The 19,567-nt window shown below is 43.7% G+C and overlaps 1 protein-coding gene across 1 annotated transcript in view; it reads right to left on the bottom strand.

Moving 5' to 3' along the window:
* pear1 (platelet endothelial aggregation receptor 1) overlaps window positions 1-19,567 on the bottom strand; it is a 58,215-nt gene that overhangs the window by 13,668 nt on the left and 24,980 nt on the right. The window contains exons 2-9 of the mRNA XM_030393094.1: window positions 17,286-17,396; window positions 16,868-16,969; window positions 16,669-16,769; window positions 9,728-9,820; window positions 4,461-4,707; window positions 1,659-1,761; window positions 1,155-1,291; window positions 431-643 (exon numbers count right to left, since the gene is read on the bottom strand). Coding sequence (XP_030248954.1) covers window positions 431-643; window positions 1,155-1,291; window positions 1,659-1,761; window positions 4,461-4,707; window positions 9,728-9,820; window positions 16,669-16,769; window positions 16,868-16,969; window positions 17,286-17,392 — 1,103 coding nt within the window. The 5' untranslated portion in view covers window positions 17,393-17,396. The remainder of the gene's footprint in view (window positions 1-430; window positions 644-1,154; window positions 1,292-1,658; window positions 1,762-4,460; window positions 4,708-9,727; window positions 9,821-16,668; window positions 16,770-16,867; window positions 16,970-17,285; window positions 17,397-19,567) is intronic.

Genomic DNA, 19,567 nt, shown 5'->3' with positions numbered 1-19,567 from the left:
CCATAATTCATTCTTTTCCAGTTGTCAGGTTGCTAACGTTTACAGTTAATGTCCGGAAGGGGGGAAAACCACCCAAAGCTGCGTTGGAGAAACCTCACAAAGGTGAAAAATATAAGAGAAAATAAACTTTTAAGAGAAAAGTCTTGATGAAGAATGGAGTTTGTAAAATATCTTGAGTAAACTTTTCCATCTTCAATAGAAAGCCGCACAAATCTGAGACCCTACACTTTGCAAACCAATCAGAGCTGGCTTATTAAGACTGGATGACCTAAAGTCTAAATGGGGCTCGTCGCTGCGTCACTTTCCCCAAATTGTGTCTCTTTGGCTCCAACCAAAATTGAATTATTTCTGCTTCCAGAGCAGCACTGCCTCAGAGAAGTGTTTGCCCAGCTTTAATCCCTCTGTTGACAACTCCCACTCACTCACTTACCTGAGTGTGTGTTTGTCCTGGCAGAGACAGGTGCGCTCACAGTGCATGCCGTATTTACCGGGCGCACACATCCTGTCCCTGCAGTGTGGCCCGCTGAAGCCCGGCTCGCACAGGCAGCCTCCGTCGATGTTGTAGCAGCGCGCACCGTTCGCACAGTCACACACACTTTTACAGTCCTGACCGTAAGAGCCTGCAGCACACTCCTCATTGCACCTGAGGGCAGGAACACAGGGGGGGGGGGGGGGTTATAAATACACGAAGAAGAGCCGGACGTACGGGGAGTCGTGCACAAGTCTGTTGTTGATTTGCACCATGAACCACAAGCTGAAACTTAGCTTCCATTTGGCATTGTGGTTAGCCAGTGCAGTAATGTTAGCAGAGGCTGTTTTTGTTTTTCTCTCTGGTGTCTGTTAAATAGTCTGAATTAATTCCATTTGACAGAAAAGCTGCAACGGTTGACTGTTTGTTTGGTGCCGAGAAGAATCAGTCATCATTAAACTGCACACAGCATGTTCGTATGAAACCAACCCAGCTGGTCAGTGACGCCTAAAGGACATCGAGAGTATGAGGAGGGGACGACATACCTCACCAAGGTTTTGTCTCAGACTAAACAATCACTTACAGCGTTAAGGCTGAAGTTGTTTTGTTTTGCTTCTTCGCATGCGATGGAGAAAGAAGCTATGAATCGACAGGACAACTCCATGAAGCTCCTGCACATACACACCTGTTACCAGTGAAGCCTTTGGCACACTGACACTGTCCAGTTTCAGGGTCACATTTGCCCCTGTTGTGGCAGACGCACTCCTCGGTACAGTTCGGTCCGTACCGTCCCTCCCGGCATCGCTCCGTGCAAACTGCACCCTGCAGATCAACAAGGAGAAAACAGTGAGGATGCACAAACTGAAATGAGACCCCGGCAAAGTACGATCGACACGGTCACTCGCTCTGCTTGCTCTCTCATGGGGTCACAATAATTTCTCCTCATGCAAGTTTTCTTTCTATAAACAAAGAAACCTCACGATGAATTTTTCACATTTGTGGAAAAAACAAAATCCTCTCCAGAGATGACAGGTTGCCTTCAAAATGTCTTTACAGATAAGTCAGTGTTAAAAATTAGAGACCGCTCGTCCAAACGTCTGAGAGCCAGCTGGACTATAACACAGAAGCTAATTCAGAGTCTGGCAACCTTCACAGATGACTTGAAGGTTGATGTCAGCGCGAGACTCACCGTCCATCCAGGCGGACAAGCGCAGATCCCTTTGCCCCGACAGATGCCACCATTCTGGCAGGGGCATCGTGCCTGGCACTTCCTGCCACACGCCTTCTCACAGCTGGAGGGGGGGAGAGATGGAGTCGATGCTTAAAAACAGCTTAATAGATCACTTTAGTAGAAAACACTCGGTGTCCTGGGACATTCCTGAGGACTTAGGTAGATGTTTTGTTGCACAGGAAAAGAGCAAAAGTGAGTTTTAGTTTTCCTGAAACCCTCAAAGTACGTTTCCTCAAGTGTTGTACCAACGACAATTTTTGAGGTACTTCTTCTTTACCTGAGTTAATCCTTCTTCTGCCACTTTAAATTTAATCTCCACTTCAGTTTAGAGACAAGTATTGTATTCTTTACTTGGTTGCATTTTCGGGATGTGTCACATTTAATTTCGCGCTGGCTCACATTTATGAGCTTCACCGTAAAATCTGACAAAGTGACTTTCCTCTCAGAAAATTGAGGAAACAGATTACCTCAAAATACCAAGTAAAGTAAAGCAGACTTATAATTTAAGGTTGCTGAAACCTTCGAGGTCGTACGACGTAAATCTAATAGTGAACCTTACTCTGAAAGAAGTAAACTTTTTAAAAATGTGTAGTCTACTGGCTCGTGACATCCTTGTCATCAGTTTTTGATGCTTTGTTTATACAAAAAAATCCTTATCATTGAGTAGGTAGTTGTATCGTGGGCTTAAGAAGCTCTTAAATATATGATTGTGGATGAAAGAAGGTCATATGAGAAGCTGTTTCATATATTTATATGATCAAACTTGTACTTTTTTCAGGAAAATGAAGTGTAAAGAAAAGCTCAATCACTTTAAAAGAGTTCAGCTGTTTTTCTCTATAATAGTTTCTGTGCCACAAAATTGATAAGAACAACACAAACATCGGCCCATCTTACATCCCTGTGACATTTATTTGACGGTGAATATATTATAGATTACAATAAAACTTGTCAGCTCCCCAACAATAAATGAAAAAGATAAAAATATGAAATGTTGCAGCATTAATGCATCAATAATCTTAAGCCAGTCATATAAAATGTTGATAATTGATGGACTATAATGGACTTTTGCTTGTAACAGTATATTTTTTACACTAAAGCGCTGCTACTTTTATTCACTTAGATGATCCTTGTACTTCTTCCTGCACTGAACACCAGTGTTGAATATTGATGTCACCACTTTCGAAGCTCAATAGTCTGTAAATCTTGCAACTCTAAAGCAGTCGTATGCAGAAATTATGACCTCACGGACGACATTTAACTGTTCATACATCATTATTAAATTCTGCTGAGCTACTCCGAAGAAAAGTAGCAGTGAACGTAGATAAAAAAAGAAAAGATGGATCAGGAGAATAAACCGACAGTAGCTCTCCGAGACTTGGCATTAGAACAGCTTTGTGGGAATCATCAGCACAGCTGGAACGTCTCCTCCACCAATCGGGTTTCTTGGCTCAAACTACCTGTTGTACAATTCATTTTTGGGATATTATATTTTCTAAAACACCCTTGAGGTGTAATAACACGGACCGACTTCAGATATACACTATTCATCAAGGAGCTTTAGCCCATAATGAGAATTGCCAAGCCTCCGTTTTATTTAGCTCAAAGTGGCGTGTTGTGCTTTCACATTGGCAGTGTGAGAGTTTCCACTAATATCTAGTGGGGAGGAATTTTTATTGCCTACTCATCCTCAGGGGCATCTAAAACAGGGCGTAACAGATGACTCATGGATTATAGTATAGTACAGCAGGGTCTGTTTTCTTTCTTAAATTAAGTTGTGGAAACAAATAACATGGTAAGAACCTGACAGATCTGACAGAACCCCTGGGAAAAATAAAGCTAATGAACTTAAGCGTAATGAAACGATGTGTAATGAAGCGAGGTGTCAAGTGTCTCCTTAGTGAACTAATTAACTGTACATACTGAACAGGAGGTTGTGTCAGTTTGTGGGTACACCAGCGGTGTGACTCTACAGATGTTCGTGTCAGCTGGATCACCACTTTGAGCCCCAGTTGCTCTTTGAAGGACCAATTAAATATTTTGGCAGTTTAACTGAAAATAATCTGTCCATGATATAAATATTAGAACTGTCAAACCGCTCCAGAATGATATAATTATTCCAGATTTTTAGTTAATAGCCATCGTCTGACAGTGGCGATGACTTCATCTGTCATACGTGGACCAGCGTTTAAAGTCGGGGTGGCAACTAGAGACGTGAAAATGGAGCTGGAGGTGAAATTTCTGCTCACATCTGCATATGAATCCAGATTCTTATTATTTTTCTAATGAATAAAAAGCTAATTAATGCTCACATGATAGCCAATCTTCCTAATTGTCCTCACAAGAGGTTAAGGGTTAGCACCTGGCTAACTTGAATAAAGATTAAAGGACTTCATCTTGTGGCTTTTTATGGATATTCCAAATTTTATCGGACCAAATGACTCGTATTATGATTTCGTGGGTTGTGATGCTAAAAAAATGTCTTTTTCACAATGTAAGTTTATGGGAAAAGTCTTTTTAGGCCCCTGTGCATCACATGTTGTTGTGATTAGACAGTTTAGCCGCTGTGACTTCGGAGCCCGGCGCTCTTCCTCTGGTTCTGCTCAAGCTTGATTTGTCGATTGAACACAGACAACATGCGGGAACCAGAATGCTTCAGCTACCAAAACGTTGTCCCCTCCCAACAGACTCCAGACTCATATCCAGACCATGTTTATGGAAATTATGAATCCTTTTAATATGTATTTATTTGTGTGCACTTACAAAGTCCCTGTGAATCCGTCCCGACACACGCACTCTCCGGTCGCTCTATCGCAGGATCCTCCGGTCCCACACTTGCACCTCTGCAGACAGCCCTTCCCGAAGGTGCCGGCGGGACAGGAGTCCTCGCAGTAGCGTCCGATGAAGCCCGGAGGACACTGACACGCCCCCTTGACGGGATCGCAGAGGGCTCCGTTCTGACACTTGCACTGCAGACTGCAGCCTGGCCCCCAGTGTTTGTCATCGCAGGCTGGAAGGTAACAGGAAACACTGTTGATTGATCCAGACTCGAATTCGTCTGGTTTATTCGTGCAAATTTGACTTTTGTTTATGTGATTTGCTTCGGTTTTATTTATTTGTCTCTACTCGATTCGGTTTTGAAGAGGAGAAAAATACCATCTGGAAAAATGGATCCAATGTCAATCAAACACTACCACCCGTGTTTACATTGGGCATCTCCTCACTGTTTAAAACTTTATTTATACAGGTTTCTTTTTTTCCAGAACAGACTTTACTCCTGCAGTTAAACAGCGACCCACACTCACACCAGGGATGTTCTCACTTTGACTGCCCACATTTTCCAGCGACTGCCAGTCAGCTTCCAGTAACTTGCCCTCTATTCTAAACACTGAGTCAAACCTGCTCTGCTGATGCTGGAAATGAAATAAGAAAAACACACCGAAGCAAAATACGATTACTCATGATTATTGAAGCCTGCGTGATCGTTCTGCGTCCCTTCTGTTTTCCCTCACGCAGTTTTGCCTCCTCCATACACTGTGGTGCGCGCTTACAGTAATATATGATGTCATTAAAAAAAACAGCTAAACAGAAAACAAATCTGATTAAATGCAGAGAGAGAGGAACGAGGAGGGGATGACACGAAGCACTGCCTCTTCCACGCATGCTTCCACAACCAAATCCTCCCGTTTAGCACTGGAGTGTTATATTACCGGCAAATAATTTGGAACTGGCAGGGAGATTTGCATGGAGCTCACAGGACGGAGGGGTTTCTGAATGGTTAATTCTACAGAAGCCTGAGGATCGGCTCCGGCGGAGGAGGGGGGTTAGCGGGCAGCGGAGGTTCACACAAGGTTTGGATTTCAGTTCACTGATGAAGAGATCTCAGTCCACTGGGTCGTGTTGTGAGAACCCGGATTGGTCAAGGGTGCATTCTTCAGATTTCTCATCAATAACTTCGCCCCTGTCTCGAACTTTGGACACCAATCGAGAGAATGCGACACCCAATCGCGCTGACGTAACTCGTGGCCGGGCTTCAGTTATCTTCTCTCAGGCTGAAAAACAATTCCAACAATTTCATGCTGACCTCCGTGAATCATCCTTCAGACCAGTGATGTGCACAAGGGGGGGGGCAGGGGGGACAGTCGCCCCCCCTCGTGGCCCAATTGTTGAAAAACGCGCGCTAAAGTGCCCTCCTGAGAGCCAAAACGTGCGCTAAAGTGCCCTCCTGAGAGCCAAAATGCACGCTAAAGTGCCCTCCTGAGAGCCAAAAAAGCGTGCCAAAGTGCCCTCTTGGTTGGCAAAACACACTAAACTGCCTCCTTGGCTGGTTAGAACATGATAAACTGCCCTCTTGGGAGCCAAAACACGCGCTAAAGTGCCCTCTTGGAAGCCAAAACGCGTGCTAAAGTGCCATCTTGGGAGCCAAAACGCGCGCTAAAGTGCCCTTCTTTTCGCCCCTGCCCTTCAAAAAGTCTGCGCACGCCACTGCTTCAGACATTCAAGCACCGAAAAGCCGGAGCTCCGCGTTCCCCCCCCCCCCCTACCTTTTCCCTCTGCTGAACGTATGCCCCGCCACAGCTTTTGAAGAGTACAAGGACCGCTTTGACAACAATTACAGAGAGTAGAGTAAAGCCAAATTTGGCCTGGAGCTGAGCATACTACCTCGGCCTGCAGTGTTTACTGCACTAAGTTGGAGCAGGACCCCCGCCTCCTTTGTTTAACCGAATCATAACTCCACTTGTTTCTCCGTGTGGGCATTTGGAGGAGGGGGTGTTCTGCAGGAGTGTGTCACGTTTGAGTAATGAGAAACTCAGCTGGAGCAGCGATTATGTTTACACAGACATTCTCCAGGACAGGAGGGAGGGAGATTTACCGAAAGGGTCCGCAGGGCTGATGCTTCCAGACAGTAGATGAGTGAACGGGTGAAATTTACCAGAGTGGACGTGTGATTCTTTTTGGAGCGAACCAGCCGGCAGAGCTGAAGCCGTCTGCTGATGGATATCAAAACTCTTCCCCCATCTGTTTGTTTATCTGCGCGTAAACACACATCCTCGAGAGCAAAGCTTCTCTCCGCTCGTGCTGCTGAGTTCGGTCGCCTTCATCAAACATTTATCTCAAGCCTCACTTTGATTCAATCTCGGTCACGGAAAATTGCAAGGAGTTTAACATTTGACCCTCAAAAAAAAAAAAAAAAAACGTTTTCATGGCCAGTTTTCCGTCTAAGCATTTGCATCTGTGCATAGAAGCGAGCGACCGCACGTTTGATTATTTATCACAGTGACACAACAAAGACGCAGTCGCCCTGAAGCGTAGACCGCGACCCCTCGTAAACAGGCCGACGTATCGGAACATAATATTTTGCGTACCAATTGTGCAAAACAAAGTGATGTTTTAGAAAACTAATTAAAAGCAGATAACACAACGGAATATCAGGGTGTGTTCTGGATTAGCAAGTTAAATGGAAATGGACTTTACAACACTTTGTCACGTTCACACACTGATGGCAGAGGCCGCCATGCAAGGTGCCAACAGCTCATCAGGAGAACATTTGGGGTTCAGTATCTTACACAAGGATACTCTGACATGCAGCCAGGGGGAGCCAGGGATTCGAACCGGCGACCTTCTGATTACTAGATGACCCGCTCTACCTCCTAAGCTACAGCTAACCAGATCAAACCCAGAAAACCTTTTTTCTCAATCAGCTTCTTCCTATCAGATGTGAGATCCAACATGAACAAACAATATTCTGTCAAAAGATTTGGATTAAGGCAGAAAGAAAAGTCACCAACGTTACGTATTTCAATCAGAATCCACTGAGTCCTAACAACTAAGATATCAATGATTTTTTTTTAATGTGAACTGAATGATTGTTGCTAATTTAGTCAAAAACATTTAATGTTATTTTTTTAGAATGTATTTTAAACAAAATTTGCAATGGCATTGAATCAAACTTTGGGGAAAATCCTTTATTTTGTTTCAAGGTTAATGCTAAAAAAAAAAAAAAAAGAAGCTTCTGTTCCGGCTTCACTTCATGTCAGATAAACTTAGTTACTCCTCTGATCCGCGGTTAGTTTTCGGCTTTCAAAAGACCAAAACAAAGTGACTTGTCAGTTCGTTTTGTTATTCGTCCTTGTAATTTCCTTCCTTTCTAAAATCTTGCTGCGTTTCATCACTGCAGTTTGTCGTCACCGTGAATTTAGGCCTTCTGACACCTTGAAAACGAGCAGAAATTCATGCCCTCGGGTGAAAATGTATCCCGAGTATCATCAACATGACACGAGCAGTGATACAAACCAGTATCAGTGCTGCTGTGTGCATGTAAACCCACTGATTAACACGCACTTCAGACCTGGCATCTCTTGGCTGCCCCTTGTTATGAGGAATGCACTCAGATATGGTGGGAACATTCTTCCTTTCCCTCCGGACGCAAAGTAAAACCCAAACCAGCACTTGAACAATTCTCAAAGTCCACATAATCTCCTGGGCGTCCGACCGTCCCTCGCTAATCGTTTTTTTGATTCGAGCTCTCCGGGTCAGAATCTGCTCCGGAAGCTCACGAACGTCAGGAGAAAAAAATACTTAAACATGAGATTTTATAGCTTTCATCGAGCCTCACTCGTGCGTTTCTTTTACCTCCATCAGTGCCATTACTAATATATTCCCCCTTTTTCCTCCCCTCTTATAGTATCGGGTGTTCTTCTCCCTCCGCTCCCCTTTTCTCTATATTCATGGGCAACCAGTCCGAAGAGAGTTCAGTACGAAAAACCTCAGGCTCCTCTCCTCTTTCCCATACTTAGATAGCTCAACACACAGGCATCCAGGAAGTGTAAGGCCCGTCCTGCCAGAACGACTCCATTATAGGACGATACGGTGAGGCCAAGGCTGGAGAGAGGAGGAGGACGAGGAGGAGGAGTGGAAGAAGAGAAAAGGAGCAGAGTGAACTTGTGAAAACAAAGAAGAAGGAAAAAAAAATTGAAAGCGAGGTTTAGGGGAGAGAAGGAGGGAGTGTAAGGGGAGACGCAGAGAGCCGAGCCATGCAAGAGAAAGAGAGTAGGGTAACATTTTCCATTTCCCCTTCCCATCATCCCCCTGTCAGGACATCAACCGCTACCCGTTAAAGCTAATTCCCTCTCTCTGCAGAAGGGAGGGGAAAACGGAGGATGGCTGTGTACTATTGACCCAGCTGACTGCCATGAAAACGGGCTGGAGGTAGTGGAAAAAAACTTTCATTTCAATGAGGGCAACAGCAGCCCCGCGAAATATGGTTCTGGTTTCACACTCGCCTTCTTGTTTGGACGATCGAATTTTGAGGAGATTTCAGAGACGACGAACTGGGTTTGATTCACCGCTCCGAGCCGGTGCCTTGAATAACTATTATATAACCTTTCTGCTGACTTTGGGTTCGTAGAAGAAGTCATAACTGGTAAAAGGAGCCATTTTAACGTCCGCCTTAACTCTCTTTTTATTGACGTTGGCTCCTTTCAGTATATCACACGGTCTTAAAGTCGTGACTTATCGCTCCCGTGCTATTTTGTTACATATTCGTTGGAGCAGGCGTGTTCACTTTTATTAAATCTGATTGTTTTACTCGTTTATTTAGGAAAGCTGCTAGAAAAAATGGAGCTATTGTGCTCATTAACGTTGCGAGGTAACCGTGAGGGAGAGGTGGAGGTGCAGCTCGCCGTCCTTCAGGTCCCGTAAACTGTTTTTCTGGACGGAGGCTGACAGTGATGACTCACTGCTGTGCATGCGGTAATGCTCCCTTGATGTTTCCATTGGAAAAGGCGTTCAGCGTGAGATGGAGCGTTGTGTACGTGTGTGTGTGTGTGTGTGAAGATCAGCCACTTGACTACTGGCCAGTTGTCATTTCCTGTTGTGTGTGTGTGTGGATGTTTTACTTGTGCGTATGTGTGTGTACCTGAAGAGACAGCGAGAGAGGGAGAAAGCGATGGGAGGAAAAAGCAAAACGAGAGAGGGAGAGTGAGGAAATGTCTGCGAGCGAGGAGGGGGGAAAAAAGGCTGATTCATACCGCTGGAACAGTCGTCGCCTCGCCAGCCTCCCTCGCACTGGCAGCGGTCCGGAGCGACACATCGACCGTGGACACACTCCTTGGTGCAGCGAGCTGTTGATGAGAAACACACTTTTTTTTTTAATAACAGACCTCGCTTTGTGGAGGAAAAAGTTCAAGTGTTCGGTAGCAGCAGCACAGCCAAGGTGTCCGACACTGCTGCACGGCAAAGACGGGAAACAAACACACAAACACACACAAGCAAGCAAACAAACAAACAAACCCATTAAAAAGAATTGCAGTGTTTATAGTTCCTCCCTCATTTTTATTAGCTTTTGGTCAACTCTAATGTTTTACTTATCTGTATTTTCATTTCTATTAGTTGTATTTCGTTGCACACTCGTTTTGGCGATGCTAACGTCTGTTCTTCATGTCAGCGAAGCCTCTCAAAACTGAACCGACTGCAAGCCAGATTGAACCACCATTAGTTCCCAGCGTTGTTGGTCCTACTTGGCTCAGTCACGTTGTGTGTTACCCCCACAGCCCAATAACCCCGGGGCGGATATTCCATTTCAGTGTTTGGGGCGAGAATAAAGAGAAATATTTCTCAAGAGTAACCGACCCGTCCAGATTCCCGCACATTTTCTCTCCGTGCTCCAATAGCAGTTGAGCAAGTTTGGTGACCGGATAAACCTCAGTCGACTTTGCTGTTTCCTGTTATACTCATATGTTCTCTGTGTTGGTTTCATTATAACCAAACCAGTGAGAAAATTGAATGAACGTATCACTTCAAATTACTTCAACATATTTACTTTCCATAACATTCACAAGGAACTAATCATGTGTCTTAATTGTCTAACATGAAGCGAGAACATGCTGCAGAAATGTTTGTTTCTAATGAGTCCTAATTTTTCTGAAACCATTTTACTATTCCTCCCTACATTTGAACACATATCTGTACTTTCTTCTCCTGACATTTTCAAAACACACTCATTACTTTTAGTTTCACTGCATTTGAGGGGAATTACTTTAATTTGGCATCACTGCACATCACCCTCCCAACAGTGAAAGTGACTGATGGCAGCAAGATAAACCAAAACACGTTACAAGACCAAAAACGACTGACTGGAATGAGGAGAATGAGGAGAAAAGGTGTGTTAGTGTGTCATATCTGCAGATTTTCTTACAGTCTCAGTTTGTTGCAGCTCGGGGCGCTTTATCAACCCAAAATGTCGTTATTTGACTGGTGTGTTTACGACCAGCTCAGACAAATCCTCCTGATTTTACCTTTAAGTTTAATAGTCTTTGATTTAAGTTAACATGAAGTGAAGTTCAGTTAACTTTGCACAGAAATGGCAGAGAGAAATGTCCTGCAGAGGGATAATTTTCACTTCAGAGTCTGTACTTTATTACTTTTACTTGACTAAAGAACTTGAATCACTGGTTCTACTTTCACCAGAGTGTTTTTCTACACACGTATCTGTACTCCTTCTTGAGTGAAGTACAGTATGTGTGGACTTAAGCCACTTCTTATTATTAATAAACACCGTCGGCCTGTTAAATCTATTTGTGCACCATTTCAAGGCAGTTTTTTTTTTTAATTCAATCAAAAGTCTATTCAACTGAGCTGCATTCTTTCCTTCTAAATGTATTCCACCCACAATAAGACGTTACAAGACAAAAAACGACTGACTGGAATGAGGAGAATAAGGAGAAAAGGTGTGTTAGTGTGTCATATCTGCAGATTTTCTTACAGTCTCAGTTTGTTGCAGCTCTGGGCGCTTTATCAACCCAAAATGTCGTTATTTGACTGGTGTGTTTACGACCAGCTCAGACAAATCCTCCTGATTTTACCTTTAAGTTTAATAGTCTTTGATTTAAATTAACACGAAGTGAAGTTCAGTTAACTTTGCACAGAAATGGCAGAGAGAAATGTTCTGCAGAGGAATAATTTTCACTTCAGAGTCTGTACTTTATTACTTTTACTTGACGAAAGAACTTGAATCACTGGTTCTTCTTTCACCAGAGTGTTTTTCTACACACGTATCTGTACTCCTTCTTGAGTGAAGTACAGTATGTGTGGACTTAAGCCACTTTTTATTATTAATAAACACCATCGGCCTGTTAAATCTATTTGTGCACCATTTCAAGGCAGTTTTTTTTTTTTTATTCAATCAAAAGCATATTCAACTGAGCTGCATTCTTTCCTTCTAAATGTATTCCACCCATAATAAACAGCGTGGAGGCTGCCAGCCGACTGCTGGGCTCAGCCATACAGCTGAGAGCACCAGCGTGTTAGATACCATTCACACTGTCGAGGAGCTTCCTCCCGCAGAGAGCTGTGTGTTTGCCAACATCGTAAATGGTTCTGCTATTAATTAAGTTAATTCAAACTTGCATTTATGACTGAAGACTCATAACTCTGCCAGAGATCTCCTCATTTTTTTTGTTTCACTAGAAGTGTTTTTCTGAACACAAGCCAAAGAACCACACGCCGTATACGCACACTTATCTTCTCCTCATCCGAAACACAATAAATGGTGATGTCACTGATTGTATTCTCCCCTCCAGTCGAAGGTGTGTGAAAACTGGAGGCTGGAGATTTTTAGGGGATCCGGGAAAAAAGGTCAACTTGTCATCGAATGGAGGAGGGAAGTTTGGTCGAGGGTAATCATTTGTGTTTAAAAATAAAAAAAAACCACTGTACAGAAAGTGGGTTTAGGAGGAGTGACAGATGACACACTGCAGAGATATTTCAATTACAAAAGTCAAAACAGCGATTAGTGGGCTCTTTTGTTTGACTACAACAAAAAAACCTACACATAGACACACACTCTCACACACACACACACACACACACACACACACACAAGCCTGCAGTGGCGCATGAGGCTGCCGCAGAAGGTGCCTCAACAACAAACAAACCAAAATGCATATTACCGCCGCGGAACGAAAAACATTTATCTCCTAAATGACAGTATTCCAAGCACAAAGCGCAGGGACCTTGTTATTACCATCCTCCGTCTGTGAGATCACCCGGTGGCGCATGAGAAGGTTTGCGAAGCTAAGGTAGAATTTTCTCAACCCATGTGAGGCGGAGTACGGTTTCACTTTATTTATACAAGTCGCCGCTGACTGTCAGCAATAACAAGCGCGTCAGCGAGCTGTTGACAGCTGCATCAGTTTGGTATTTTTCAGACGAGAACAATTAGTTCGCTGTTTATTTCAACTACTGCACTCATTTATTGTGAAATGCATTAAAATGACATTTAACTTTCAAGTGAGAGCACTTAAATTCAGATTAGGATTGATGTTCAGTTTGTGATCAGTGAAGATACACGAAGAAGTTGAGTTTGTTGGGGTGAGATCACGGTCCCAACTGAGTCACCGATCAAACCCACATGTAGGACTGTTTCCCCTTCAAACACAGTTGATTTTGATTTATTTATGGATCCACAAAACACACTGGATCCAAAGGACAACATGTTGAAGTCAGGACATTTATTTCCACGATGGATCCCCCAAATGTTAGAAGAGAGTACAACAAAAACTAAATAAATATCTGATCAAAGCGTCTAAAATACAACAAGAACTGATGAAATGAGTGAAATCTGAAGACAAACTCGTCACTTTACTCCATTAAAATAAGTCCGGACCTGACATCTGAAGGCCTCACTTGTTTTGAACAACTTTATATTTAATAAAAGGCTTCAGAATATTTAGAAGGAGCTTTGGCTGCATCAGTCTAGACTTCATGAAGCAACACTGGGCCTTGTGTTGTAACACTGATGATATAAGGGATGGGAATCAAGAGCAGGAACCTTTGACAACCAGTTCCAAATGGTCCGATCCATGGGAAGCGTATTCCTCTGAGCTTATCGACTGTTTTAATCTGACAGTGACGTCAAACAAGAGTCGAGGTGGAGAAGAAGAAACGGTCCAAACAGTTCAATATCGTTGTTGCTACAATATTCTAGGGACGACTATTAGTAGAAAAGACTAACTCTCTGAGATTTCTGATCAATTAGGCAAGAAGAACATATGATAACAATACACTGTATATCATATATTGTGCCCAGCCTCAGTGTCAGTGACGCATGATCACTGGAACTCGATCACTTAAACACATACAGACATCATTAGTGTTAATGCCATTAGCCACCAGAGTTACTGCTAACTGTAGCTGCTGCTATAGCTCGGTTTGTCGAGCAGCTAGCGGTTCGGACTGGTAGCTCAGGGAACAGGAGAGTGTTAAGCCTGATTTATGCTTCTGCATCGCGGCGACGGCGTAGCTAGTCACGTCGACACGTCGAGACACGAACGGCAAGGACTGTGATTGGTCCGCTCAGAACGTCATTTCAGGCAGTTGCTTCTTCTTCTGCGTCGCCTGCGCTTCAACATTTGTAATAACAGCATTTGTTGTTCAATATCCACGAGCTCCATTTCCAAAAACACCCGCTCCATCTCAGTTGCCATTGTTTACTGTCTGACCGGAAGAAAACCAAGGATTCCGATATGAACCCCCCGAAACCAAACAAAGACACAGCCACACCCCCCTAGCAACTTGGCGTTCCCTCGACGCAGAACTTTGAATGCTCAATGACGGCGTAGGGTCGACGACGTAGCTACGCCGTCGCCGCGACGCAGAAGCATAAACCAGGCTTTAGTCTTTACACCGCTAGCACTGGAGCTTTGAAGCGGAGGGGTCGGGGCTAGCTGGTTAGCATGCTAACTTCAGTAGATTTCTCTGCACAACAAAACATAGACATCAAAATGTCAAAACTGCTATGTATTTATTCTGTCGATGATGTTTTCAATTAGAAAAATCTTGAATATTGCCACTTTAAATTCCAGAAATGCCACCGCACCCAACCGAGCAGAACATTTTGCTACCGACTACGAGGATAAATATCTTGTGTTATAAATCATTAGCGCCACACAGGCTGGCTTTGCAGATTTCTTTCCAAAATTAAAACAAATGCTGTACAAATATACCCTAATTTTATCCATTTCAGATGATGACAGACTATCACTACAGCTCGACTTGCCCAGTCTTGATCAAGAATTCATAAGGAAATCGGTAAATAATCAACAAATCAGAAATAACGGCGTTGGTATCAGTGTCATCTTATGAATTCCCTCCATGATATTGGTAATATGATGCAGTCAGTGTTGCTCTTCCCTGAGCTGTACAGGCAGCAGTGCCACACCTCTGACTTCATCAGGAACAGCTGCTTCGGTGATGAAATGATGTAAGATTCTTGAACTGAAGTGAAAATATGCGAATTACGAAAAATGGGAGTATGAGGTTTTTTTTTTTCACAGTGTCAGCAACACAAAGTTTAGTTTAGCCAGAGTTCCAGCTCGTACAGCCAGAACATACTGTGAATGTTCAGCATGAGAAGCCCGAGTGGTAACTAACCTATAATTGTGGTAATTCCAGTGTCATGCGCTCCTCATATTGACTAAGCACGTTGCATGGAAAGAAAAAAAAAAAAAAACAACCCCTCACTGTCAATTATGAGAATCTGAGTCAGAGATGTGATTGTCTTCTTCTCTAACATCGCTTCACATGCAGATCACAACCGTAGCGTTCATTTGGGTCTTTCACTGGATCACAGCCGGCTGCATTCTGCCAGCATCATTTGTGTTAGCCAGGGACTCCTTCTCATGTTCACCTATGGCTCTATTGTGCGACGCTGACTTTCAACATCAAGCCTGCGAAAAGATAATTTTCATCTGCGAACAAAGAACTGTGCTTTCAGGGGTTTTAAATGGAACCAGAAACTGTGAGAAATTGGAAATAAACAGATTAAATTCCCCCCGGGACGCTCCACTCGCTGTTAAATTTCCATTTTATTACATTAGAAAAATATCTAAAAACCCAAAGTGGCTCATAAATGTGTTTATACACGTGTTAGTTCAATGTTCTGCTTATATTGTTTGGATTGTCTGACTTGGAGGTGTGTGCTGACCGTGGGGTTACAGCCACACCCATGGGTGGGACGGGGCTGTAGCTATCATTGAGGTTGTGTCCTCAGTGTGTTTTCTTGGAATTTGGGCTTTTTAACAACTGAGTAGACGTGTTTGTTCTATAAATAAAGAGTTGTATTTTGTGGACATTTCATGGGTTGATTTCAGCAATTTTTAGAATGCACAGATTTTAGATTTGAGGACTTTTAAGCCACAAAAATGAAATGCATTTAGGTTGCTCTCCATGTTCATGAATGTAATTTAAAACGTATTCTATTTACTTGTGAGACTTTGTAACATCTGTCCAGGGACAACAGATGGATCATAGCCTATTATTATTACATTCATCTCTTTTATTTTAGTATATTTTTGTTTTATGCTATTCTATTTTTTCTCTTTGTCAACTCCTACCCACACTACTTTTTGCTATTATTTGTTCCCTTGTGTCAAATTGAATTTCTCCTGCAGGGGATCATCTATCTTATCTTAAACCAAAAAATAAATAAATCAAAGAACGCAGGTTTTTCCCAATCAGAATTTTAATTTCATAATAAATAAAATAAAAGCTCAAGACTGAATAATTCATAACTAAGGATTAAAACACTGTAATTCATTTTGGTGGCTAGGAAAAAGTAATTTCAGGAGTAGGACAGAGGATTTACTTTGACTTACAACCTCACTTTCCTGAAATCCTGACTACGACCCTGAAGGCTTTGTATACAGCACCTGAGAGGGTTTGGTACCTGACAGAGAGACAATTTGGGCTCAAACTGGCTTTTTCCACGGTGATAAATCTGAAGCTGTGTTGACGGCGTGTAAAGCCTCATTGGACTCTGATGATTCCCTGTGGATCATGACTGAGTCTTGCCAAACCTTTTCCTCTTCCCCTCCTCTGTTTTACTTTTAGCTTTCCTGCTGTCAGTCTCAGTAATGAAAAAAAAACAACACACCGGCGACCGGACTGTTAAATTGTTTCCATAAATACTTACGGACACATTTGTCTCTGCTCTCGTAATAGCCCGGACAGCACTGGTACCTCTTGCGGTAGTCGGTCTTCACCGCCTGCCTGTAGGCCGTCTTGTAGGTGATCCTGAAAGAATAACACGGTCAGACAGGACGCTCTGACCCCCCACTGACAGGAACAGGAAGCGATACCCAACAGGAAGTGAGTCACCAGTCTGCTTCTACCTGTGGCGCGTGCATCTGTAGGAGGTCCGCGGGTCCGAGCAGGGCTCCTCTGTCACGTGGTCGTAAGGATGCGAGTACGACTCTTTCACCGAGGTGGTGAAGCTGCAGCAAAGGACAACAAACACACATTGTGACACATCATTGACAGTCAGGGAAAATGGAAATCTGTAATTCTTTTAAGCCATGTATGATGGATCTACAGTAGAGATGGCAATGTATAAATCACAGTGAAGCTGTTTTCTTTCTTTTAAGTTTTCTTTTTCACGATGTGACGAATGAATGCCTCGACCCCCGTGCATCCTGTTGAACCGTAAAGTAAACCCTCGGCAGTATGTACGCAGCGCCGCATGAGAAGATGTTTTGATTGGATACAACCACAGCGACATGTATTTGTTTGTCACAGTCGGACGGGCCTCACCTCTCCCACAGGCTGCACACATTCGGGTCTCTTGGGTTCAGGGAGAAGCTCAGGCCGACCAGGAAGCTCAGAAGCAGCAGGACGACGGAGCTCTGCAGAGTCGGCATGGTCCTGAGGGAACAAAGGACAGACACTCACTGAGGGACGTAAGAACCCAAACATTTCAGCGGAGGCGGCACAGGGCACAAACATATTCTTATTGTTATGAGGAGGGGGGGAAATACAGGAGGCGGACACACTAAGAGCAATATTATTACGATGCAAAACAGTCTGGTTCTGCAAGAAAAACACGAGCGCTTAATGCTTTGTTTAGGCTGCGCGGAGGAGGTGGTGTTTTTGTTTATAAGTCCCGACTAAAGTAGAGTGTTTTTTGAAGGTGAAGTGAAAAATGAGGTGAAAAATACGAGCGGCTTGGACACGGCAGTAACTGTGTGGAGCTCTCTGAGGCAAATGTAAAGTGGAAAATGTTGCACACACAGTTGGAAAAAAGTTCCATTCTTACTCTCAGCTAGAGATTTACATTAATTGTTTGTTTTTATTTACTATAATTAACGTCTCACAGCAGGTCGGATAGAGAGATTCATTGAAAACTGGTTCTCGGTGCCTGTAAATTGCGGTTTGAGATCCAGCCCCTGACTGTAAAAGAGTTCATTAATGGCTCAGCGGAGGTGAGGCAGCGAGCCAGACGTGGAGCGCACCGCTGTCTGCGCCCCGCCGAGCTCCACGCCGTCTCAACAGGGCGCATAAAACACAGGCATCAGGAGACGACCTGACAGCAGGCAAGGATGGATGGATGGGGTAGAGCGAGAGCGTAAAAGAGACAGACAACGAGAGAGAGAGGGAGGGATCGGAGTCAAGAAACGTGACTCTCAACTCCATGTTGACCCCTATCAATCAGTGCTGCAGTGAAGCCCGCACACTCCTCTGCTGTCCCCTTCCACACTTCAGCAGCATCTGGATCCGATCAGCGCATCGGCCCAAGAGAACGCGTCGGCACGGGGACCCTGTTAGGCTCTCAGGGAGCAAAAGGGAGCGCGCTTTTTTTTTTCTTTTTTTTTTTTTCCTCTTAAAAATATCCCGTTAGAAATGAACACAAGTTCAGCAGGGCAGCGTTGTGAGCCCCCTCTGGTAGACGCAATCGTGGGAATGTCACGGCATTTCTAGACCACGGGAACGTCATGTTGACATAAGATCCGTCTGGCCAGTTCCTCTCTGTTTTCTCAACAAGTCCCATCTGACAGAATTACGGTACCACAGCTTCTCATGTAGTCTAACGCACGTCCTCGGGGAGATCTCTGATATGTTAGGACAGCGACATCGCAGCCACAGATCAAGATTATCTTCTTTGGTCAAGTGACGCATTTAAAAGAAACAACTCAGATCTCAGAAGGAGGAGCAGAAACAACAACAACACGGGTCTCTCTTACTGTTAAAACTTTGTCAAATTTCACAGATTGTGTCTTTAAGTTACAGCCACGCTCGCAGCTCTGTGAGGCTCCACTTAGGCAGGGATACATTTTTACCACAGCACGCTAAACGCTCACAATTATAATGCTAACATGCCGATGTTTAGCATGTAATGTTCACCTTAGTTTCGCTTGCTAGCAGGGTAACATTTTCTCATTAGCCGAAAACACAGAAGTAAAGCAGAAGCTGTTGGAAATGTCTGTATGAATCTGGTCATAAACAAAAAGAAAGACTGGCCTTCAGTCTCCTGATGGTCAGAGTTAATCCTGTGCGTTCACAATGTCATGGTTTACTCAACTTATTGTTGTGAAGTGAACGTTGATTGCACACTGTCAGAGCTATAGAATGATGACATCCATCTGTATGTAGATTGGATCCCGAACTCGTGTTTTTGTCCTGTGTTGTTGTTTGCGACTCTGTGGAAAAAGGAAAGCCATCAGCTGTTTTTATGACAGCGCCGAGCCAACAATAGTGCTGCTCGGAAATGCTGGGAGGGGAAAAGCGTTGTCTGTTTCCACTTTTTAGTTTAGGTGACTAGAGCTTTGGTAAGAATCGGAGCAAGATTTTGGTGAATGGTGAGTAAAAAAAAGGGAAAACTAAACCCCCCTGAATATGTATTTGACCCCAGTCGCTGGCAGAAGTTTCCATTACACCGCTCCGCTGTCAAACTGCATCCTGCTTCTAGTGCCGTCTCCTGCATGTCAACCATTAGTGGTGGAGTTTCAGAATGCACATATTTGCATTTAAAAAGAGACTGTGTTCATTTCAGGGGGAAAAAAAATCCTGAAAGACATAAAAAGATTTGCCTCTGGCTT

This window comes from Sparus aurata, chromosome 17, assembly GCF_900880675.1.
Source record: "Sparus aurata chromosome 17, fSpaAur1.1, whole genome shotgun sequence".
Classification (NCBI taxonomy): domain Eukaryota; kingdom Metazoa; phylum Chordata; class Actinopteri; order Spariformes; family Sparidae; genus Sparus; species Sparus aurata.
The sequence above is the reverse complement of the archived record's forward strand: the minus strand, read 5'-3'. Positions and strand labels throughout refer to the sequence as shown.